Source organism: Hippoglossus hippoglossus, chromosome 24, assembly GCF_009819705.1.
Source record: "Hippoglossus hippoglossus isolate fHipHip1 chromosome 24, fHipHip1.pri, whole genome shotgun sequence".
In the NCBI taxonomy this organism is placed as follows: Eukaryota; Metazoa; Chordata; class Actinopteri; order Pleuronectiformes; family Pleuronectidae; genus Hippoglossus; species Hippoglossus hippoglossus.
The window spans coordinates 11,977,266-12,002,812 of NC_047174.1; the positions used below are offsets into that span (position 1 = coordinate 11,977,266).

The 25,547-nt window shown below is 42.1% G+C and overlaps 1 protein-coding gene across 2 annotated transcripts; it reads right to left on the bottom strand.

The window, feature by feature from the left end:
* Positions 1–1,730: 1,730 nt before the first annotated feature.
* Positions 1,731–25,025, bottom strand: itpkb (inositol-trisphosphate 3-kinase B). Of its 2 annotated transcripts, none has more exons than XM_034580858.1 (12): positions 24,829–25,025; positions 24,307–24,454; positions 23,696–23,980; positions 21,614–22,555; positions 10,747–10,846; positions 10,039–10,076; positions 9,752–9,927; positions 8,248–8,452; positions 5,969–6,070; positions 5,339–5,410; positions 4,013–4,263; positions 1,731–3,964 (listed from the first exon to the last, which is right to left on the bottom strand). In XM_034580858.1, the coding sequence occupies exons 1-11, from the start codon at positions 24,873–24,875 to the stop codon at positions 4,054–4,056; spliced, it is 2,325 nt and encodes a 774-aa protein (XP_034436749.1). In that variant the 5' UTR covers positions 24,876–25,025; the 3' UTR covers positions 1,731–3,964; positions 4,013–4,053. The 2 variants fall into 2 exon arrangements, with proteins under 2 accessions (XP_034436749.1, XP_034436748.1); XM_034580857.1 differs by having other exon boundaries at positions 24,307–24,457.
* Positions 25,026–25,547: the final 522 nt, after the last annotated feature.

Here is a 25,547-nt window from a genome sequence, read left to right on the forward strand (position 1 = left end):
TGTGATTTGCTGGCGTCCTGTCCAGGGTGAACCACTCCCCCTCGGCCCACGTCAGCTGGGATTGGCTCCATCTCTCCCCACGTGACCCTCAGAGGATAAGCGGTTTAGATGATGGATGGATGTCTCTCCTCTTTTCCTCCTGGTAAACCACCTTCTCCTCTACACATCTACGGTGTTGACCTGGGGTCGACTCCCGGCCGTCGCGGGGGTCTCTGTCAGTTGGGATGGAAATAATCTCCCAGCTCTTTCCACCTGTTACACACAAGCAGCCTTGTCATGTCTTTAGTACCACATGCATTTCTACTCTTTTCAAACCTGAGCCTCAGCGGACTACTTGTCGATATAAGCACTTCAGAGCAGGAGTAAGTATTTCTGGGGAAAGACTGTTGACATTTTGACTCAACAGTACAACAAATACACACCCCTCCCTTCAGTGCTCCTTCAGGAGATGGGAGAGAAGATTGTAGGTTTGTAGCAAAGCAAACAGCGACAACAATGGAGCTAGTGTGTCACCCGTTGGTTATGTAGAGACATTATTTATTAGGGCTGTAATGATTCTGGAGCTGAGATGGAAGCTGCGATACAAACATCCACAATCTAATATCGCGATAGGGGATGACAGGACCGTGACACACCAACCCACTGCAACCGCTACGTTATGTGACAAAACTCACACAATAAAACTACATATGGAAATCATGAAATAATTTTCTGATGCTATGAATGTTTTTGGTCCAATCATGATGGAGCGATCACACCTACAGCAAACATGAAGACTAATTTAATCATCTCAAAATGTATGACGCTGATATGCAAGGAACACGATGCTACACACAAGACAGTTTGTTTTTTTCTTTTCCATTCAGAATGCTTTATTGGCATGAATGTCGGGGGTGAACAATTTTTGCAAAAGCAACTTTTTGTCTCAAACTTTGGGATTTTCAGCCTCCAGCAGTGCATGGAAATATTTTACACACAAGTGGAAAAGTCACGTCAGGATCCTAAGGTAGAATATCAAATGCACGTTTGTGGTGGACACACAATTTCCCAAGTTGTGTGTGGTTGTTGTGGCAAAGTGGTTAAGGCGATGAACTAGAAACACGTCGGGGTCTTTCTGTGCGTGATCAAATCCTGCTGATAACAGTAGTTTTTGTACAAGAGCCAAAACCAAACTACCACCCCTGCAGAAAAACTGTATTATCAGGTGGAATGATTAAATATTAAGTTCAGGGGTTTGAATCCACAGTTCCACAGAACTGTGTACAGGATGGGCTCTTATCGCCTCATCCTGTGGGACAATGATCTTGTTGTCAGTGAAGATTATGAGGAGAATTGATCTATCAAGGCTGTAACGATTCTGAAAACGAGATCAAACCCGTAACACAAACGTCCACATTCTAGTGTTAGGATGCAGGAGGACTGAACTGTGAAACCCCAACCCTCTGTCTCCACTTCAGCAACAGCCTGTTGAGCTCTTGTTACATTATTGATGTTAAGATCTATTTAGAGTTAGGGCCATATTTACTGCTCTCCCAAATTTTTTACCGCCACCAAGGAGGTTATGTTTTCATACCTTAAAAACAACTGCACGGATTTCTACCAAACTTGGTGGAAGGATGCGGATGTGTCACAGTTGAAGACATAAATTCGAGATGGGATCTGGATTAGAGGTTGGATCCAAGATTGTTTTCTTTTTTTCACTTTCTCAAACACCATTTTCACAATTTTCCCACAGAATAATTCATGGATCTTGATGATACAAATCAGGCACATTAAGGGAACTGGTATTTATGAGTGCATGAGATCTGGTGCCTTGGCAGAGGAGTTTGACTTTTGAATCTCTCCCTGGCGTAAAGCTAAGGTCTGCACTGAACCGTGGAGTTGGAGAATCGCTACACCCCTAATAGATACATAGATAGATAAAGAGATCCCAAAGTTACACATGGAAGCAGGACCTTTCTCACCAGATACAAACTATTTCAAAGGACAATCCAAATAAATAGAAAACCAAGAACAACATCCTACCTACTAAGAAACAACTCTTAAGTGCACATTGGGGAGCATAAGCAAACAACTAAGACGTTTGGTCTGAAAGGAACAGTTGGACATGTTGGCCAACACACTTGTCGTGTTTCTTGCTGAGGGTTAATTAAGAAGGTTGAAACATTTTACCGACAAAGGTGGTGTCGATCTATTTCTCATTTAACTCTCAACAAGAACGCTCACAAGTCCGTTTCCCAAAAATGTTGGACCATCTCTTTAAGAAGGCACTGCATGGACTATCATGTTCGTACAGTTCATCAAGAACCTGTTATAGCTAAGTTAGATTCTAAGTGACTGTTTGCGATCCCCATGACAGTAAATGGGTCTCATCCTCTGATTGTAAATCAACCTATCAATAGTCGTTATCCAATAGTCGTCATCCACAATGTCAGCAACCTGACTCCTACTGTTAAACATGCTTGAAGACAAAACAACACAACAGCCCAGGATTGAAAATGTCACAGTTTCCCATTAACAAAATACAAACACAATATAATGTTATAAATAAAAACAGGATGAACTACAAAATTAAGATAGGATAATAAACATGCACCCAGGAACTGATCATTAAGACTATGACAATAACATCCAGAGACGTGTTTTCAGTTACTTGGCTTTGTAACGTCAAGGCACTGTATAGCTTAATTACGATTGTTCATGGCTGTGAGTGTTCCACAGAGTTTGACTAAAGTAATGTTACATCAAAAACAAAAACCTACGTCTAACATATTCAATCTTTCTGTACATCGTGAACAATCCCAACAACGTGTGAGGAGGGTGATGAGGGTGAAGAGTGTGTGGCAACAAATGCTCGATGTCTCCATGTTGGCGGCAAATTTGAAACAATGACTTCAACAACTGTCCGAAAACATAGACGACAAATCGACGGCGTCTAAACTCTGACTATGGCTTGAAAAAGAGACTAGTTTCGTTTTCCACTGTAAAAACAAACCTAAAATCATGTTCTAATGCGTAAAAACACATGCGACTGTACAGTCTCTACTGGTGTAAATATAATTATTGTAAGTGTTTTTTTAAGAAAACCGACATGAGTGGAAGTTGTGTTTAAAAAATGTAAACTAAAAAATAAAATGTCTAGCAGATTATACAAAGGTGCTGGGAACAAGGTTGTTATTTAAAATTCTTAATTGGTACTAAAAGTATTGAACCATCCAATTTTCAAATCACTATGCAAACTGTTTTTATGGAATTGAAGCATCTGTCAAACTAGGATCACAAATTATGACAGAAGAATTGTTTGTTAATGAAAAATTTGACCTTAATTATAATTTACTTTAATATTTTACCACCTGGGGGCGCCAGTGTTTCATTTTGCACACAGTTGTTTTGAAGATAATATTTTATATTTTTCATAGTGTCAAACAAATTCAATGAAAAGACAAAACATATTTAGTTTTCTTCTAAAAATAAATATTTGTAACATGATAAAAAAATCTTAAAAGAAAAAATGTGTTTGGGGTTGAGACCCACATACAAGTTTAAAAGTAATGAGAGATTCATCGGCTTTGAGGAACTTAGAATATATAGAAACATAGAACAGTTCTTGCCTATTCCTTGAATTTGTATTGAGAACTATATAGAATATGAAAAATACACTTATCTCACAGCAGTCATTTTAACAAGTCCCAGGAGAAGAAGCACATGTTGTGCATGCTGGCTCATGTACTACAGGGGCATTGTAAATGTTACTGAGTGTCTCTTGCTGTGACAAGTTAAAATGTCTGCTGGAAAAACCCCTGAAGGGGTTACGGAAAACACAAGAAGGCTATGAATGGTGGAGATCCTCAACCTCCACTGGATAAGAATAAAGACAATGCATCCGTCAGTGAATCGGCCAGTGGGTGTTGTGGGATGATGTGTTTACCAACATGAGGACAAATGTCTGAGAGCATCCACGAGGAAATCCAGAGTGTTTCCCCCCCGAGGAGCAAAGGATGAACGGAAGCGACTGTTGTGAGTCCAAATGTTCGATTCAAAACTCCTCAGACTTCAAGTCTCAGAGTTCAACATGGTTGAAATGATGTCCACCAAACTATCAAGTCCAGAAAAGTAGCCATCTTCTCTGTTGCCCTCTACCCACAATGCTCGGTGGGTGAGTTCCTCTCCGTCAGGGAGAGGCGTGGTTTTCCCAAAGTCAATCATCCAGACTTTGGCCCGCCCTTTACTGTCGTGAACGAATAACAAGGAGCTGCCAATCACCTGCAGAAATACAAAGACGAGAAATAATTACTGAACTGTACTTTTTTTTTCCACTCCACATTGTTCGCTTCCTGTTTTCTGTGTTTTCTGTTTACATTCAAGTGTACTGGTGTTGTATAATTGTGTGTGCGTGCAATCGTAAGTGTGAAACTGAATGTGTGGTCAGGACTGTTGCTGCCCAATTTCCATGACAGAGCCTGCTGTGTCTCGGTAGATGCAACACGAGGACTGGTGAGTTTGCTAGAGCAAGTCACTTTCACTAAATTATACTGAAATACTTCATTAGAGAATTAAAAGATCAACAGTAAAAAAAAAACACAAAGAAAAGGTTTCATGCAGTGTTAGTTCTACAGAACATGGACATTCTCACATAGGGTTTAGTTTCAGCATCGATTTGAAAATGAGCGCATCCTTCCACATTTCCACTCACGAGTGGTCGCCTTTGGTTACAGTTAACGGTTAACATTTTCAAATATATAATTATAAATGTCATGAAGTAGAGACAACTCAAGCGGTTGATGCTATGAAAGCGTTGGTCCTGCAAGGTGCAAGATGGTTTTGAAACGCTTGCATTATGAGGCCTGTTCAACCCATGAATGTAGATTTATTTTAGTGTGATATTAAAACCAGCATTAATGTATTTCATCAAAGAACATTCATATCATTTAGTTTATAGCTCAAAGAACCTATTTAAGTGTGCAAACTGAGGGGCAAAGGGGCAGATCAAGGAATTTCTTTTCCACTTTCTTTAACATTGGAAGATCTGGTATTTTATTGACCTTTTCTACAATTTCCAAGGGACTAATTAATGAAAAATGATATTTATAAATGTGAAATTTGGTGCAGCTTGATTTCAGTTAAATTTAAGGGGACTGTTTGAACTTGGCAGAGGTAGTGTATGTGTTCTACTGAGTGCCATTCTAGTTCTTGACTTAAATTAAGTTTATAAATTAAAGATATCATCAGTTTTAAGTTAAAAGTAGACATTTGTATTTGTAGTAGCACCATCATGAGCAGCAGCTGTACAGAGAGCAGCAGTAAAACACGGTTTCAGTCACTGCACGTGTGCCTTTACCTCGTGGGTTTTGAAGAACGAGGAGGTATCTAGAGTGTCTCTGATTTCCTTCAGCCTGGATAGATAACTATTCTGTAAAGAAAACACACAAAGTCTTTTTTATTTTTATCACAATAACTCAAGTCATTTGATCTAAAATTCTCAAAAATGTGCACAATTCAAACAACTTCATGCCTGTTCATTTAATAATCTAAATAATCCCTTAAATCATTACAAAATAAAAATACAACACACTCATGAATGGTTTCATATAATTACTGTATGCATCTGAATGGTGGTATGCACCTGTGTGTGTGTGTGTGTGTGTGTGTGTGTGTGTGTGTGTGTGTGTGTGTGTGTGTGTGTGTGTGTGTGTGTGTGTGTGTGTGTGTGTGTGTGGGTGTGCATAAAACCCAAGGACTTCCCTTTTTGTTTGACCCTGGAAGCATGAGGCTGCATTGTGCATCTATGAACACGTGTTTCCATATGAGTGTGTGTGCAGTTCAACAAAATTCCATTCCTCATCTGTTTTTCAGTTCCATACAGTAGTCAAGGCCATTGACACACACACACACACACACACACACACACACACACACACACACACACACACACACACACACACACACACACACACACACACACACTTACCAGTACGTCCTTATTTCCTTTGACAAAGTCGTGAAAGGCCGTAGTAACTTGCTCTCTCGTCTTTGTCTTCTTAAAATCTCTGTTCACTGTCCCATCCTCCTTCTACAGAGGAGAGGAGAGGAGAGGAGAGGAGAGGAGGCCATCAATGTGAGAACCGACGTTATGCAACAGTTTAACCTGATGTTTATTTGCAGTAGCAGAATATGACAATATATCACTGTAGACAGCATTATGGTATGAAAAAGACTCAACTACCTTAACTAATACTTAAAACTTGTATAATAACTACAACTTCCAGGCTTCTGGTACAGATGGGAAGGATGGGGCTGAGGCAGAGGACGGGAGGCGAGGAAGGAAAAGGGGCAGAGGAGAGAATGGACAAAAAAACAAAACAGGAAAAACAATGGGAGGAGGAAATGAAGCACAGAGGGAAATATATATTTAGAGCCTTAAAGCAGGAAACTGTCCTTGAATACCGAGTCAAAAATATTTCAATCTCACAAACTTTCACAGGATTATTGTCATGGCAGATTACTCAGATCAATGTGACAAAACTGTCAAGAAAGACCTTCCCATATACCCAGAATTCCAGGTGATACATTGAAATCCTTGTTTTGTCTCGGGCTGCAGGATATTAGGAAAACATGTGATATGCGATAACGTTGTTTAATATCGCGATGATGATATGATTTGCGATAAATAAACATAAACAGGCCCTGGCTACGGACGCAGAGACCACGGACAGCTCCACGGCCGGAAGAAGGCCACAGCCCCCCCGCAGCGCCACCACGTCCGGGGCAGACACCAGGGAGCCATGCACAGCTCCACTAAGTCCACTCACAGTGTTAATTTGGGTCTTTTCATACATGTTTGGACTGTGAAAAGTTATTTGTTTACAGTGTTTAGCGGCTCTGTCAGTAATTTACATCCTCTCTTGTGTCTCTGTCATTTGCGCCGTGTGCTGCGCCAACTGCGTCAAACCAAACGGAGCGCGCCGCCATCTCCTCCAGCTCCTCCAGAGTTTATACATGTGTCCGATCACACTGTGTCTGTGTGTGTGTGTGTGTGTGTGTGTGTGTGTGTGTGTGTGTGTGGGGGGGGGGGGGGGAGAGAGAGAGAGAGAGAGAGAGAGAGAGAGAGGAAAAGAGGGAGCGAGCAGCTGATGAATGCGTGCTGCTCTGAAGAATCAATCATTATGTGATGATCAGTGTTGATATTGTGGACGACAATCAAATCAACTGTAGCGAGAAAGGGTCGTCAGCTGAGGGAGAGAGAGACACACACACAGCAGCGAAGTCTGTGTGTGTGTGTGCGCTGTTACTTCCCTCAGGATCTGGGATCATAAATAAGCTTCACAATTCTTTTATATAATCAGCCGATCATATTGATAAATCTGATCCAGGACAAACGTGATCACTAGAAGTTTCCACAGCAGAGTTTAGTTGGAGGAGGCGGAGCTAAATCTGATGGAGTGAAGCGGCCCCGTCAAATCTCTGTATTCAAATTCTCTGTTTTCTCTCTATTCTCTTCATATTCTCTTCTTCCGTCGCAGTTTTTGCCGTCTTTCGCGCACGTTGATATCGCGATCACTATAGATTTTTCGATATATCGTTTCAGTATTTAAGGTGGAACATTATCAGTGGAAGTACAGTAGATTAGCATCAGGAGCAGAACCAGCAGTGGAAGTCAAAACAGTTGGTGGGTTCACAGTGAAATAAATGAGCTTTTCTTATTGTGATGGCTGCCAGGCAACAAGGAACTATTTGAAGACAAAAGTATTTTTCCCCTTTATGGTTCAAGTCTGAGCACAACTCTCAAATTCACACTCACGGACGCACACACACACCTAATTAAAACTTACAGATTTTCACATTAGACTTGAGCTTACAAGAGCTATACTGTGCACACACACAGACAGATAAAGACACACACTCGTGTCTCTGTGTGTGTTTTTGGGGATAACCTTTGGTGTCATGGCAACAGACCACCGGGAGGCCGTGAATGTCCTTATATAGCCATGACCCTCAAATAAAGACAGAGAGGGGGATTTGTGTGTGCATGTGTATGCAATGTCAGTGCCAGATGCCGAGGCCTATAGAGGTGCCACAAACAGGCTTCGTGTACGACAAAGGAGCTCATGCACATACATGTACTTCAGAGGAAGTTTCTGCTCAAAACAGGAAGTTACATCACACCCCTGAAGGACACATACACACCCACACACAGACACACACTGAACACCAGAAGAAAGAAGGGAAGGAAGGCTCGGTGAGTGTTACCTTGACTCCCTCTATCCTGAATCCCAGGGTGGCCGTTGAGCTTATGGTCTCTCTCCACTGCATGTATCTGGGTTTGGTCACCACTTTCTTTTCGTTTTCCTCGAGTGTAGCCGCCGCAGGATCAACCTCGACCATTTTCTGATACATGTCAGGTCTCGGAGAAGGCTTCTTACGAGCCTTGGTCAGTTCTTCCTCAAGGTAGGTCCTGAAGGGAGAAGAAACAGGCGGTGCAGACAGAAGAAAAGGTGAGAAAGATGAGCGGAGAGGCTGAGAGAGCCGGAGCGATGTCTCTGCTCAAACAGCAGGATACAGCTGTTAACATCACACGCTCTACGACGGATTGCCAGATGTAGGAATGTGTCAGAATCACAAAAAATGTGACAGGGCAAGAAACGTGAGCAATGAGATGATTATATGGACTTTAAACAAATCCTCAAAGCCAAACATGCAGTATTTAGGAGAGAGTTATTTGCACGGCGCAAGGAAATTGCTGTATTTCCCACAGAGATTTGATGTGCAATAAGGGATTATACCCTCCCCCAACTGATTTCCATGAAACGTGGTGGAAGGATGTGACGGATATTTTGATGCAGATCCAAACAGAAATCTGCATCTAGTAAATTTATGATGCATAACTGCACATCGAGCCACGAAGTAAAGCTTTCGGGAGGCCAGTCCATGCACTTTTCAACCCTCAACTATGGTCACGAGCTCTGGGTTGTAGAATACAAGCAGCCAAAATAAGTTTCCTCCGTCAGGTTGCTGGGCTCAGCCTTACAGATGGGGTGAGGAGTTCAGACATGTGAAAGGTGTCAAACCACTGCTTCCTCGTGTTGTAAGAGGACAGTTGAGGTGTTTTGAGTGATTTTACTTGGATTTTACTTCCAAACTAGAATGGCACTCAATAGAGTTCACTAAGAACCACACTTATGAAATCCCATTTATATTCACTATATCCAGATTTGTATCTAGATCTGCACCAAACTACACACAATCATAAATATCAGTGCCCTAAGTATGTTTGATTTTTTTCATTACGATCATTTTTTGCCAGCATTAAAGACTTTAAGAAAAAGCTAAAAGATTCCTGGATGTGCCCCCTGATCTGTATACGTATAAAAACTTATATATATATATATATATTTCTTAGGTCATGCCTCTTCCCTCCTAAAAGATTTCATGGAAATTAGTTTATGCGTAACCCTGCGAACAAACAAACAAACTAACAAACGCATATGAAAACATGACGTCCTTGGCGGAGAGAATAAAGTTGCTACTTTGTGGACACGATGTTTTAATATTTTATTTACTTAATAAATGTAATGTTCTCCTTAGCTGTGAGAAAAATAACTCAAAACAGTTTATGTTTCATAATTAAAGTCACCTTGTACAAGACCTAAACATCAAGCCAAACTGGATGAGTCAGCAGAGCTCTCCATCTACTCACTGACTATTCAGCTGGCTGAAGATTAACATGAAGCTGTCTGACGGGATGTTTTCTCACCTCACTCCCATCTTACAGTCCATCACACATGGAAAGTCGAACTCGGCCAGCAGATCCTCCATCTGGTTGTACTTCTGGCCGTCCTTCTCTACATCGCCATGGTAACCAGGGACGTAGGGGCGCAGCACGTCCCTCATCAGGAGGGACAAGCAGCGCTGCTCACATTCACAGTGTTTCTACAGAATATCATCAACAAGTTGTCATCGTTATTACGTAGCCTTGGCTGCACTTATTCAGTATTAGGATGTAGACAAAGAAGGTGTGATTGATGTGAAAGGTTGACTCACTTTTAAAATGCGGCCGTTGGCTCCCGCCTTGAAACTCCCTGTGAAAACACACACTTTTACTGTGGAGTCGTTGCAGGCCCTTTATTTCTCTTCAGCTGAACCTTAAACTCAAAGATGCCTATTTCAAAGTCACAATTTATACGTCCATCCAGTCGCTATGACCTTTGACCCCTGAAATCTAATCAGTTCATCTTTGAGTCCAAGTAACAACTTTAATGAAACTTCCTAAAGGTGTTTTTGAGATGTTGCAGGATTTTCAGGGTCACAGTGACCTCGACCTTTGACCACAAATTCTAACCAGTTACCCTGTGAATTCAAGAGAGCCTTGTATTCAATTTTGTGAGGTCACAGTGACATTGACCTTTGACTACCAAAATGAACGTATGGAAAAAATTAAAAGACATTTCCTTGAGGCGCTTTTGAGATATCACAAGAATGGGGTGGACGTAGAACCTGCACAGGATTCAGTTCTTCCACTTCAGTCATTAGATCATAATGTTTGTCCACTTGAATCCAGCGAGTTATATTTGATTCCCTGCAACTCTAATATTTTAGTCCTTCCATTGATACATCCCAGAATTTCCAGCATCACAACTTCAGAAATGTCCACATAGAAAAAGAAGGAGGCTCATCCCCAACTCACTTTAGTATTTACATTTTTAAATATATTTGAAACTTGTTATTTGTGTGTTTGTGTGTCCACAATACCTGCATGCCCTGCCAGTTGTATCCAGGGATATTTCTTCTTGAAGGACATGACAAACGGAGACCAGTGGACCATGTTCTTAATCTTCTTCCAAGACTTGTGCTACGAACAGAAACATAAGAGATGATCCTTCAGTGATGAACCCCTAACCCTATCCATCCATCCATCTATGCATTATCTATACCCCTTATTAGTTGAGGGTTTCAATGTGGTGAGACGTGGCTGACATTGGGTGAGAGGAGTGGAACACCCTGGACAGGTCGCCAGAGTTTATGCATGCTTTGTAAAATGTGAATTTAGGTAAGTCTACTAAATGCTAACTCTCTCAGCGTTCATCTGAAGCATCTGGATGATTTCACTGTTAAAACAAAAAAGTGGAGCATCCGTGACCCTGGGGGTTCTGTCCTCAATCTCGCTCTGTCTGGCTCTCCCACTCTCTTTCCAAATGAATTCAGGATCAAGCTGGGGTTTCCCCTGGCAGCGCACACACACACATGTTTGTATTTCTTATTCTTATTGAGGACACTCAATGACATAATACATTCCCTAGCCCATTACCCTAACATTAACTATCCAAACTAAATGCCTAACCCTAACCTACACCTAATTGTAACCCTAAACCCAAGCCTCAAACAGCCCATTGAAAAAGTGAGGCCCGGTCAAAATGTCCTCACTCTGTAAGGTCTATGCTTAAAATGGTCCTCTCACACTCTCACACTCTCTCACACACACACACACACACACACACACACACACACACACACACACACACACACACACACACACACACACACACACACACACACACACAGAATGTTTCCCCAAAGGCTCTCTCTGTCCCTGGCAGGGACACATTGAACTGTGGGACTCCTGCCATACACTCAAACAAACACTCGGTCATTCACAAAAAGATAATCCCCTACAACAAATTCACTGGCTGAAGAGAAAGATTTTCTTTGGCGGACGACAGCCCTTAACTGCAATGAAGGATGAGACAAGTTCGGTAAAAAGATTTGAAGAGCATGAATTTTGACATAATGAGATGAGCAAAAACACAAGGTGAAAGTTTGTTCTTTAAATGGAATACTCTCTGTTGTCCCTTAATAACCTTGGATAAATATCACTTTTATCCCTTTGAGCACAAATATTAGTAGATTTAGACAACATGTGCTAATTCTCCTGCATGTTGCAACACCAAGATACAATAAATCACAATCTTATGGAATAAAATATTCATAATGATGTTTTCTGCCTGCAGCATTTCAGATGGAAAAATTCCAGATGTTCTGTGGATTTAAACAATGCCTCGCTTTGCTGCAGCGTAACCGGTGGTGACCAGCGGAGGAGAGGAGAGGAGAGAACGAGGAAAGGAGAGGAGAGGAGATGAGAGGACGAGGAGAGGAGAGGAGAGGAGAGGAGGATGAGATAAGAGAAAAGAGGAGAGAAAAGAGACCATAGAAGGAGATATATAACCCTTGTCACATTATCTGGATCAGCTGATAGCATGACTATCTATGGTTAGATGTGCACACACGCACGCACGCACGCACGCACGCACGCACGCACGCACGCACGCACGCACGCACACACACACACGCGCACACACACACACACACACACACACACACACACACACACAAAGTCACATGAGGGTTTTTTCTCTGACCCAGTGGAGGATAGAGAAAAAAACACATGTACAGATCACATGTTGGAAACTAACTCTGGGGTAGGTGGTGGGTCAGCTGAGATGAGTGGCTTGACCCTGTGATATCATTGGGTTTATTAGGATTTGTCTTATTAAACGGAACAACCGCAAGACGCACATCAAATTAAAAGGCTACAAATCCTTTGACATGCTATGGTTCGGCTCGAATAAAAACAGAATTCTTTCTTTGCAAATTCAGAATAAAAAATGAAAGATTCAATATTTTCTCAAAGTGAGATGACGGCAGCCTGGAGGCAAATGGGAACATTGATCTTCAACAATCTTCTTCACTCATCTTCATCCCCTGAGCAAATAAAGGTTAAGACACAAAGCCGCTAAAGGAAATTCACAGAACACATCTCTATCACAACTGTCTTGTGGTTACAGGAAATGCAAGACTGATTGAGCTTTTTCAGACCACCAGAGAGACAAAATAAATTGAAACGAGTGGTATTCCCCTCTCTCATTTTTTTCCCACCATCTTTAGTCAGTTAGCGAGAGAAGAAAGAGTATCAGGCTACGGCTTGGTAAGTAGCCAGGGCCTGTGCTTTCTCCATCAACTCAGACTGTCATCCATCGACCGTGATGCCCACTTATAGCTGGTGTGTGTGTGTGTGTGTGTGTGTGTTTAAGAGAGGGGGAGAGATGTGGAGGGCAAGTAAGAGAAAGTCTGGACTACTTCAAGTGTGAGTAATTCCAGCCGTTGTCTGGGTTTGTAGCTTTAGGAGCTGGAGACATTAAATTGCAATCAGACGAGGGCAGGAGAGGAGACGACAAGAGACGGGGTGGGTTGGTTTGTGTCTAACTTTAAAAAAAAGAAACACTAAAGGCTTCAACTATCACGTTGATGTTAGCAGTGTTATTATAGCTCAATAAAATATGAGAGTAAAGCTGTCTAACATCCCTAAACAAGGACTAAATCAACGTATTAAAAGCGTTCGGTGACAGTCAATGCAAGTCAGTGTAACGCTGGCAGAGTAGGTGACGGTACCTGGAGGTGGCTGGTGCGGAGGTGGATGACGGTAATGATAAAAATGGCTCCGACCGACACAACAACGCTCATCAATGAATACAGCCACGACGACCACATGGTGACCGATGGGTTGTCAGTCAGCCCGGGAGTCTGATGGTCTGTGCAGCTCTCCCGCGGCACACCCCGAACTCTGTCCCTCTCTGCAACCTCGGCCTCGCACAATCCCGATTTTCATGTGTGTGTCGGAGTGTGTGTCGGAATAAACAATTGTGGAGAATTTGATTGGCAAAACAGCAGACAAACATAATCTGGGCATGCAAATCTCTGCACAGGTCACAGCGTTTGGAAGACGCAGATGGAGCCAAGTGTGTGTGAGTGGGTGCACGAGTGTGAATGGAAAATGAAAATGTGAGGACTTTGTGGGAAAAGAAAAGAAAATATGCACTATTATTTGAGTATGTATGAATGTTTGTGTTTTTCCGTGTACAAGAGCGTCAAAGAGTAGAGAAGAAAATGATGAAGCCGCAATGTTGCACGTCAGCCTCTGCTTCACTGCCATAAAAACTATAGTCGTGCACATAAGTACATGTAAAACTACAAGTGATTGAACATGAATACGATAACAGTGAATTAATGTTTTTACAGCTGGCAGATGTGTCAATCGCTTTTAGAGAGCCTGTGAAAAACAATTGTGTCGAAATGCGTGACATGTATACGAATTAGTCTAAGTTCTCTTAGATATCAGTTCTGTATGTTTCCAGTGTTTTCATGCATTATTCTCTCGGATGTTGGTGAAAATGTCAAAAGATCCCTGGGTCCACCCTCACAATCTAATCTGCTCCATGTTTTTCCTTGACCGATTCCCCACCCTGTCGCCAAGTTTCAATAAAATCAGTTCAGTCGTTTTTGTGTAATTCTGCTAACAGACTAACAGCATGAAAATATGACCTCACTCGCGAAGGTAATAATTGATCTATGTTGATCTATTAATCAGTTGCTTGTTTCAGCACTAATCTACACTGTCCTCCATAACATCAGTGAGTATATCCCTCACAGTCAAGGTAAAGTCTATGGGAAATATTAATTCCTGCATATTACGAAAAACAGTTTTGACAGACTCGAAGATCATCTGTGTTACATGATTCATCACAGCCTCCATATTGCTTTTCTTCTGTACATTTAGTGTCAGTGTTGGAGTGTTTTTCCACATTAGTGTGTGCATTATGTTTTGCACTATCAATCATCAGGCACCCACAGGAGGAAATGGACGTCTCTGCCAGAAAAGAAAATTCCTCAAAACAAACAGTTCGAAATTAATCTCCTGCAGCTGCATGGGTGTTCAAGTGCTAAGTGTTCGTGCATTTCTCTTTATCAATAAGATTTTAATTTGTCCAGTTTGTAATTTAAATATTATGGAAATAAATGATAATTATTAAAATTAGCAAAGCCGCACATGAAGCTGAAACACAACTCAAGGAGGTGTTTGAGTTGGCAAACTCCACGCTTTTTTTTTCTCCGCCTAAAACTTCCATCAAAGTCTCTGTGTCTCTTTTTCATCTTTTTTCTGGCTCGTTGCTCTGCGGCTGTCTCTCTGACTCCCTCTCTCCCTCCGTCTCTCCTATCTCTACCCCCAGACGAGCTGGATGACAAGAGGACAGCAGGAAAAACAGTAAAGTTTCCATTGAGCGAGAGAGAGCGAGAGAGAGAGAGAGAGAGAGAGGAAATGGTAAGCGAAGGAACTTCTTGCAGACAGGAAGTTGGGGGGGGGGGGGGGTGCCGCTTGCCTCAGCGACAGTATTTTCCACATCCTCCGCTGACTACAAACAAAAGAGACTAGAAGAAAAAAAAAAAAGGCCTTGCCCTCTGTAAACAACAGAAGAAGCTCGGAGGGGAAAAAAAGAAGCCCTGAGGCAGAGTTTTTATTGGCTGCATCATGTGAATGTGCATCGTGTTTTTCAGCACACACATTTGCAGACAGGGTTTAAGACAACATGCATGTCAAGCAGATATATTACAGATCATATTGTGCAATCATCACAATCATTTGCATTGTAAAAAGGGGGATAACCACAAACAAAATGCATCAGACGTATGGAAATTTGAGGATTTCTTTTGACCCTGAGAACTCGGGTTACACATGGCGAACCATACATCACTCATTAGCACACAGGAAAGGAGTGAAGGGAGGCTGAGAGTGGAGAGAATGGGTTAGGGGAAAAAAAACTTGGGCAAAGGGTAACTCTGGGTTACAAGTGTGCAGTGTGCAAAGGCAGGGGAAACACTGATGCATGCTGATGTTTTCAACAGAGGAAGCTACGAGCCTGATATCGCTCACCACAAGGTCCCCTCACAGATACAAATACACTGCAACTGTCTGAATCTGCAAAGTTAAGACTGGAGGACACACACACACACACACACCGAGACAAAATTAAACTGCAGGGAGTGTGATGCAGAGCAAAACAACATGCTTAGAGAGCGCATGATTAATCTCTATAGCAACCAGGGCTGGCCAGTGGAAAATTTGCTCTGCGAAATTGACAGCTACACAAAAGGCATGAAAAAGCAAAACAAAGTTTAAAAAAAATATATAAAGAGTGTAAGACGTTTGTGATGTGGCTGTTCAGATATATTGTAACTAAAAAAACTGTTGTCTGATAAGGACGAGTTGTTTCCAAATTCAGGTCAGAGTGAAGACGCCGACTCCGAAACACCCTGAATCTTACTAGACAGAGGTGAGCTTGCAAACTAACCAGCAAAAAAAGTGTAAACATGTAAAAGTTAATACAAATCTAATTAATAAAAACAGATCAATAAACAGTATTGTTTAAAAGCTATTACATTCCGAGCTGGATCTCCATGCTAGTTTTACATCCCCTTTTTGGAGTTCACGCAAAACATCAAGGTTTCCCCCGTTACGACTGTGAAACCAAGTGAAACCAAGTGAAACCACACTTCAATTCTGCACTGGATCCAACACTAAAGATTTGCTTTGAGCCAAAATGTCAGCTTCAGTAACGTCAGGCTGCCCTCGCTCCTCCGTGGCCGGGGCAACTCTGACACAGCACATGCACACATGCACACACACACACACACACACACACACTTTCACAGGCGAGCTAGCACAGAAACACCAAATAAAGAATTGACCGGTGTTTCCCCTCTCACAGTAAACCAAGTAGGCACACGCACACGCACACACACACAAACAGGAATTAGACACACACCGATAAACTTGCAGACTTTCTGTCACATACACACACACACACACACACACACACACACACACACACACACACACACACACACACACACACACACACACACACACACACACACACACACACACACACACACACACACACACACACACACACACATACAGCTGTGAGAGGGAAACTCGGGTTTGACGTCACAGGGTTGCTAGGCAACTAGCCGCCGTGGTAGTGAAGATTTTCCACTGCAGTACAAACAGTGTGTGTGTGTGTGTGTCTGTATGTGTGTGTCTCAGTATGTGTGTGTGTGTGTGTGAGAGATAGTCTGTGCTGACCCACTTGGGTTACACTAATGAATTGTCGGCCAGTGCAGTCCACCACAAAAACAATTCATCTGTTGCTGGAGATGAAGTTAGATTCAGAGTTTTCAGAGATTAGCGGACGATGAAACTGAAATAGTGATGTTCGGGTCAGGTCACAAAAAGGGCTGTGAGACACTAAGTTGTGTTCGTGAGTGAAAATATGCTTCTGTGTGTACAGTGTTGCTTGTGTGTTGTTTTTGTGTGTAGACTATTAACTATGCTGTTCTGTAGAAGCAAACAAGCCAAAGTTGTACGGTGGTGTGTACAGAGGGTGTGTCAGTGTCAGCGTGTGTGTGTCTGTGTGTGTGTGTGTTTTGAGAAGAATGGCTGTAGACTTCATTCCAGAGTTTATATAATGGACCTGTTTATTTAATGAATGAATCCTTTCCTGGACCGGAGCTCCATTGAAATGTGTCCAACGCTGTAATGCTTTACTTACAGTAAAGACGCAGTGAGTAACAACAAACCTCCTGCATCATTTATAGAACCATCGTCATAACTCCTGCCCCACCTCCACTCCGCTGTAGCTTCAGCTCCGGCTCGCTTCAGTCTTTCACTGAAAGCATGATGCTGGAGTTTTCTGAGCATTGTCTCGGTTTAAACAAACCACAGCTACCACAAAGTTTATATTAGTGGAAAAATCAAAGCTTTATTTGTACATGTGTAAAAACTACTTTAGATCTACAACTGACAATCGACTGTGAATTAAGAGACTGACTTTCTGAATGAGGATTGAATTTATTGTGATAACAAACAGACAATAGTCATAAGCTGGAACCAGTATATATTAGTTACTTGATCTTTACAAACAAGGGAATTGATCACCGAAATCAGATGGCATACGTACAATAATACTCAGTAGAGTACCGAAGCACAACAGCCTTCTTAAATTCAATCAAGCTGCACCAGATTGCACTCACTCATGGATATCAGTTCCCTAAATGTACCTGATTGTTTAAAGTCAAGACCAATTACCTATTTAAAAATTAGGGAAATTTCTCCCCCTCTCACAATAAACAGAAGTGAATATAAATTCCTAGATCCACCACCTGCTCTTGATCCTCACCAAAATGTAATGGGTTCCTCTGTGATATAAAACTAATATATATAATCACTTATCCTCATATTTGAGAGGATGGAACCAGGAAATATGCCGCTTGTTATCGACAACTACGGTAAAAGATTAATCGATTACCAAAATTAGTTGGGGATTCATTTTCTGTAGGTAAAAAATGATTAATTGCCTAGTTGTTAAATTAAAGATACATGTTATTAAAATGTACAAGCAAGTATATATGTATTTACTATAAGGTCAAAGGTGAGAATGTATCCAAATATCCCATTATTCTAATGTTCCTCAGCCAGACAGATGTTTTGATAAAGTTTTGTTTAGTCATTTAAATTGTCAGACTTTCTTTACTGTCTTTAATCCTACAATTGTAACATCCTATTATATCACCATGGTTGATAATATAGCTTTTTCATTTGTGTCAGATGTGGAAGTGTGGGTGTGGAAGCTTTAAGATCAATTTCTCAGAGAAGCAAACAGCTGAGTATCACCTCTGCTGGCAAGTTCTTTTCATTCCACAGACGTCAACTGATATTTTAGAGGAAAAAAGAAAAACACAGATGCCAATCTATCGCAGGTGCCCTTTTGCAAGCAATTTGCCCGAACTAGAAAAACACTGACATCACATATGTGCCTTCTAACCTTGGAAAGATGCCCAACAGTCAAAAGATCAGCCAGTTACTGTCTTTATATGGCAGTGTTCTGGTCCCAGCCTCCACCAGTTAAACATGAACACTTCTGAAAAAGAATTAGTTGATGTAATCCCATACTAATGGCCATAACAAAGCACACGTGTTTGACTGTGACAGAGGAGCATTACTGTGAATGGTGAAGTCAGTCAAATGCATCCACAGTGAACTCTGAGATACAAACTGTAAACCGCTGAGCATGATGAACGTATTCTGCAGGAAGCTCTGGGTTTATAGCTTTTTTATTTTTCATCAAGTGTCCTCCATTTCCTTAACCTTTTAACATTGATGTGTATGTGAGTAATCGCACAAGAGCTAAACTTAAACAACTGTGTATTTCCTGGTGTATCTTTACACGTACAATATCGGCTGCTGGGGGTCTCTCAATTAAAACGATAACAAAAGACCTAGTTTGATGACGTCATGACACAGCGCGGGATTATGGGAGTTGTTGTCTTTGCAGACCAAAAAATCTACCTGACGCGACCTGGTGCAAATAATGTTCACGGATGATGTCATGTATTAAGGTTTTAATCCCGTTACGCAGCAAACGGCAATGGTTAATGGTGACCAATACAAAGGATAGAAGGAAAAAGCAGCTAACTGGCTAACTTGATAGCAGTGTGTTTCTCCTCCGTCATACAACATTTGCCCTGAAAGTTATAGCAAAGATGGACAAAGCCACGGGTAAAGAGGATATGACTAAATTAAAAAGCGATCAAAATGAAATGCCCCATTACCTTGATTGAAACTGTTGATTTCTCTGGGTTTGAACAATTTCAACAAGTCAACACAATATACAAAATAGACTGAGTTGTTTTTAGACATTCTAATGAAGACTTGTTACATAATATATCTTTAAATGTCTGATAGAATGACAAATATCCCTTAATTGATTGATTTGAGACGCCCCTGTGATAAAAGCCATGAGAAGATGCAACTTGTCTCCTTTATGTCATTATAAAGAGAACATGGCTGCAGTATATATTGAACAACATGTCCCTGCTCTTTCTTTCTCTCACACTCTATTCTTCTCTCCGTCTACGTCTCTCAGTATCACTCCTCTTCTCCTTCTTCTCTCTCCTACATACCTCCCACACGAGCGAGCATGCTTTATGTGTTTCTGCATGTTTGCCTCTTGCAGACACACACACACCGAACACCACAGGCTTCCTTAAACTACACGGATCAGGAACTGTGACAAGCTACAGACAAGAACATGAATAACCAACATGTTTGACATGTATGTGCTGTGACGGGGCTCAACCAGGCTTTCACTTATAAACCCTGTCCTGTCACCTGCAGCTTCCATCAGGAGCTTCTGTCTCCTGCATAAAGCGAGGGAAAACAATCCTGGAAATATGCAAAGAGCGACACAAACACTATTCAAATTCACCAGCCAAAGTAATTTAAACAAATTGTCTGTCATCGGTGTCCCAAGGGAGAGCTGGGACTTTGATTCAGGGATGAATCATTCGAATAAAGAGGCAAGAAATCTGCATCCATCAACAAATTAACCTTGAGTAGATTGGCTTGCTATGTATTCTACTTTTATTTCAGTCCTCTTTGCTGCTGCTGCTCATAATAAAATGTTTAAATGTAATAGTTAAAAAAATGTCATGTCTCCAAATATGCTGTGTTGATTGCTGGGCGAGTATCTGAATGTGTTTTAAGCTCATACAATATTCATGCGGACTCGAATTATACAGTGCAAACATGAGCACTTCAATTCCAGGAAGAAAAAGCTTTCTGTAGCAAGAAGTCATGGGAAAAAAAGAGGGGCACTTTTTTGGGACTTACACAATGTTCAGAAACACTTTTAAAACCAGTTATACAAACCTGCATTAAATCAAATGTTTCAAAGCAGAAGTGAGATGGCATCGTGAACTTATGCTGGCTACAAATGAAAACACATTCAACCCACCTACACACATACCCAAACAGGTCTCAGCCTCCTCTTTGAACTGCATCCAAATGCAGGCAAAGCTTAAGTGTGTGTGACTGGCAAATTCTCTTGCTTTCCCTTTTTCTATCACCCGCAGTCTCTGTCTCTCACACACACACACACACCCTTCCATTAACCACACATTGCACAAAAAAAAACAACACACACCTACACCCACACACCCACACACCGACACACACACACCGACACCCACACACACCGACACCCACACCCACACACACACACACACACACACACACACACACACACACACAGGTCAAGGCACAGAGAAAGCTTTGTTACTGAGAATGTCAACCATTACTAAGGGAGAGAGAGCTCAGGCCAATTTGACACAGGATCACCCGCCAACATGCACGGACACATTCAAACACATGACTCGCATATACACACTGCCAGACACACATTCTGAAGTGCAATTGATAACAGAGACCTATGTCAAGACAAACCTTTTCCCAGATCTTCCCCAATTGGCTGCAAAATCAGCTTCTACGGCTGCAGTTCCTATATTTGGACATTTGATGCCTGACCTTTGTAAAACTGCTCAAATTATTGTGTTGCCAATTGTTCCAAGTGAGACGATCATAGGACACCAGGTAGAAATTTCAACAATGGAGGAAGTGGAGAGACTTTGAGAGTGTGTGAGAAACTACAGATTTCCACATGATGTTACTTCTCCCGGGCACAGGGACAAACAAGATGGGTAAGAGTCCGGTCTACTGGTGGCTCTGGGGGAAAGCTGAAATCTGTAGGCTGTATGGATGAATGTCTGAACTAAATTTCATGATAATCCATATCACGATATTTCAGTTTGGATTACAGATAATTAATCTATTTCCATGTGCGAAATAGTCACTGCCATTCAAACACACTAACAGACAAACTCTACTTACTGCTTTCTGTTGAGAACTGAGGACTGCAGGGTTGAGGAGCTGCTCCCCTTTCTCTGTATCACTGGAAATATCCTCCTCCGACTCTTCCCAAGACGAGGAGAACCCGGCCGACGAGGCGGAGGAGGACGAAAGCTTCCTGAGGGAGCGTGAGGAGAAGTTTGGCCCAGGGACAGGGCTGGAACCGGGACTTGGGGTGCAGCATATTCCCTGGTCTGAGCCGGGGCCATCGGAAGTTTGAAGCTGGCTCTCCAATCCGTGGTCAGTTATTATGACTGCAGGGATGGAGGAAGAGTGGTTGTAGGTCTGATCGGTGATGTCCAAACAACGGGAGCTCTTACTGCTTTGTGCCTCACACAAAGCAGCGGTTCCAGGGTTAACCTCCAGCCTGTTTGCCTCAGTCTGGAGCATCTCGGGACACAACCAGTTCTCTTTCTCATCTCTCACCTCTTCCTCTGTCCGTTCTCTTTCAACTTCCAGAAGTTGGTTTTCTCCCTCCCCTCTGTCTTTTTCTCCCTCATTTGCTCCCAGAATTTCTCCCTCCTGTTTCTCTCGGTCTGTTTGTGCATTTGGGTCGAAAGCCTCAAGGGAACCCTGAACAACAAACCCATCTAAACAAGGAGTTTGCATCACCGTTTCTGAATGGCGGCCATTTAGACCAATCAGCGTCTTGTTCTCAGTGTTCATTTTTGTAGCGGGGCTGTCGTTCCTTTCTCCTTCTCTCCTTTCTCCTGCCGTTACTTCTTCTCCCTTTTCTCCCCCATTTTGGACAACAGAGGGACTCTCTTGCGGCTGGGTCATTGGGCATGTAAGAGCTGTGTTCCCTTGGCTGGGATGTGATGTTGATCGTCTCGGAGATCGAGGGCTGCGCTGGAGCTCGTTGTTAAGCACCTGGGCACGAATCCCGGAAATGTGGGCCTCGAAAATGCCAACTTTTCCCCTGACCTGAAAGACACATAGAGAATTATTGTAGAGACACAGCTGCTGTTTCTGGCGTTTTCCCTTGTTTGGCAATAAAGAGACTGTTTTGAAAAAAGAACAGTTGGAGAGACACAAACTCAGTGTGGGACTGTCTGTAGTTTTAGAGAAAGTAAAGTCGGTTGTCTTTCAGCTCAACACGAAACATATTCAGATATGTAACTAAAATTAAATCAATTAACCCAAACTATAATGTAATAAACATATCTGTCTAACAGTTCCAGGAATTCCAAAGTTTGTCTGTCTGTATACCTCACATATCTTGAGAATGGTTCATCTTATCAGCTTCACACTTGGATAAACAGACGACCAGCGCGCTGTCGCAGCAGCTCCTCAACTCACTAACATAAGTGGCATTGTCAATCATGACAACCGCATGTTCACGACAATGGGTGCATTCATGACAACGGAAACAACGACAGATTCTCCAGTTCTGTGTTCTGTGTACTGAGTTGAGCTTCACTGAACTTTGAATAAAAAGGTGAACAGCTCTTTGCGCAGCAGCGGGGGGGCAGCTTCAGGGCTCTGTGGACTGAGTCCTGCAGCCGGTCTGAATTACTGCAGGTCACTTTTACAGTTTCAGAAAGAAAGTTGGATCCAGCATCACCACAGGCCAAGAAAACAGCCCATTCCAAACAGGCATGTTTTGAACAGGCACTGCCCTACTTAAGATAATACAATATTTCAATGCCGTATATTGGAAATTATTATTAACATATTATTAACATTACAAAAGTCCAAACAATCCAGGCCTCATAAAAAAGTCACATGAACTTGATTACAAGATTTCTGGAGTTTGCACGATAGTTGAACCTCAAATTACATTCAAATCTACCTGCATTCATACAAACCTGCTGTAAAAGACACAGCTGAGTATGAGTTAAACTGGTTTGCCGTGATTTGATTTTGCTCGGCTTTTAAAGCCTGACTGACAGCTGTGTTTTGGGATCATCACATATGAGCTGGGTGAGAGTTGCTGTTCTTACTTGTAGGAAGTAGGAAATCCTTGGGAGATGGCTCAGTGATTGTATGTTTAGATAAAGCCTGATGATGTAGAGAGTAAGACAGACACATAGGAGTAGAGAAGATACAGTTGTATAGACGAACCTCAACGTTCTGCAGCTCTCTGTGGATTTGCAGCAGCTGCGCTTGGCGTCTCCTCCCCTCTCGCCTGCCCCCCTCTCCCGACTCTCCTCCCCTCTCGTCCAGCCCGTCTCCTTCCCTGCTCTCCTCACCGCCGGACGAACTCAAGCGTCGGACCCGCTGGCCCACATTGACTCCTAGAAGCTCCGGGCTCCGCGGGGAGGGGGAGCGAGCACGAGGGGAGGGGCTTGGGCAGAGCGAGGATGAAGTGGGAAGGGCAAAGGTTTGACCGAGGGGTGGGGGGCTCGTCTAGCAGAGAGACAAGAAAATAATTATTCATTCATATCAACAATGTACAATGTAAACAAAATATATATGGTGTGACAGTACTGCACATATATTGAAATATTGAATTTGCATGGACAGAATTAAATACATTTAACACTTAATAAAGGTTGGCCTGTATTTCACACTAAGCTAGATCGCAAAAGGACTTTGCGAAAACCTCAGTCACTTTTAGTATTACAAATATAAAAGACACACGTGGTTTACTTTACTTTAGCACAGATGATGAAGAACAGGAAAATGTCTAATGGTTAAATGTGTGTTAGTTAAGGAGAAGGTGATTAAGATACCCCGGGGCTGGTGGGGCTGTAGAGACCTCCACCCAGTAACTGGCAGTAGGTGCTTCGATCTGGAACCGGCAGCACCGGTCGGGCGACGGGGCTGGTTCTGGTTCGGGAGGTGGTACTAGAGGAGCCTGACTGGGTGTGAAACTGATTACTGCTGCAAAGAGGAGAGGACAAAATGCAGAAATAATAAACCTATAAATATAAAATGGCAGTAAAATATATATAAAATGTAACAATGTTAATGTCCTATTAAAAGAGCCCATGTCTAAGCGATAGGACTGGAAATTAATCACATGGGTAATATGTAATCTGATTATGATAAACTAGCGTCAAAACTTGGATTGCAGATAAAAGACGACAATTTTATGCATCCTTACAAGTGAACATTTATGACTGTAATGTAAATCATCAGCAAAGCTTTGTGAATCACTCTGTAGTGTATTAAAAATAAAGACCAGTCGGACCATAAGAAGCAAACATATTTGAAGCATTTCCACAACTAAAGCTCTAAAAACCACAACTGACCTGTTCATGACTCCTAGGCCGTTCAGGTTCAGGGCAGAGGCTGCCATCCCCACGGCCAGGCCAGGGGCTTAGAGTGTTGGGTACACATCTAACAATCTCCCCTAACGCGGCAGGGAGGTCTGGAGATCAGCTTTCAGTTTTTCCTCTGCATTCAGTCAGCAGCAGGAGCTCCACACGGCCAGAAAATCTGTGCCCACCACTGGAAAATGAAAAAAAGGCCAGGAAAGTTTGTTATACAATAATGTGCCTGTCGGAGTATTTAAAGACAGTGAGGCAAATGTACTGGAAAGTTGGTAAAGTGAGTTTCAAGACATTTGGAACAGACACTGGAAGTCCATCATGGAAAAGAAGATTATTCACTTTGTCCTGCTGTTATCCCAAAGTAAAAGATATCATTGTTCATACCAGGAATAAAACTAAAGAAATGACAAGTCAGCCAGAGAGATGGAGAGGGGTGAATAAGGTAATCGTGAGGTAATGCTTCACTAGAAATAGTTTTTCGTCTCCTCTGTCAATGTTCCATAAAAGCAGAGATTTTTACAATGCTTATTTGAATGATACAGCTGTTTTATTAGAGCCTTCTCAGCTGTAGTCGTCTTCCTTCCTATCCAACCAGACTGTCTTTGAAACTCCTTTGAGTTTTACACAGTTTTTTACAGTTTTTCAACACATCTAACATGTCTTATTCTAAAAGACCCAGCAGGACAGTGGTCAAGGTT

Excerpts from the sequence above, each read along its gene's own strand:
- itpkb (XM_034580857.1), bottom strand. The coding sequence starts at position 24,875 with ATGGCAGCCTCTGCCCTGAACCTGAACGGCCTAGGAGTCATGAACAG. Across the intron at positions 23,981-24,306 it reads ACAGCCCCACCAGCCCCGGG|ACGAGCCCCCCACCCCTCGG; the intron begins GTATCTTAATCA and ends TCTCTCTGCTAG. Across the intron at positions 8,453-9,751 it reads GACTGTAAGATGGGAGTGAG|GACCTACCTTGAGGAAGAAC; the intron begins GTGAGAAAACAT and ends TTCTCCCTTCAG.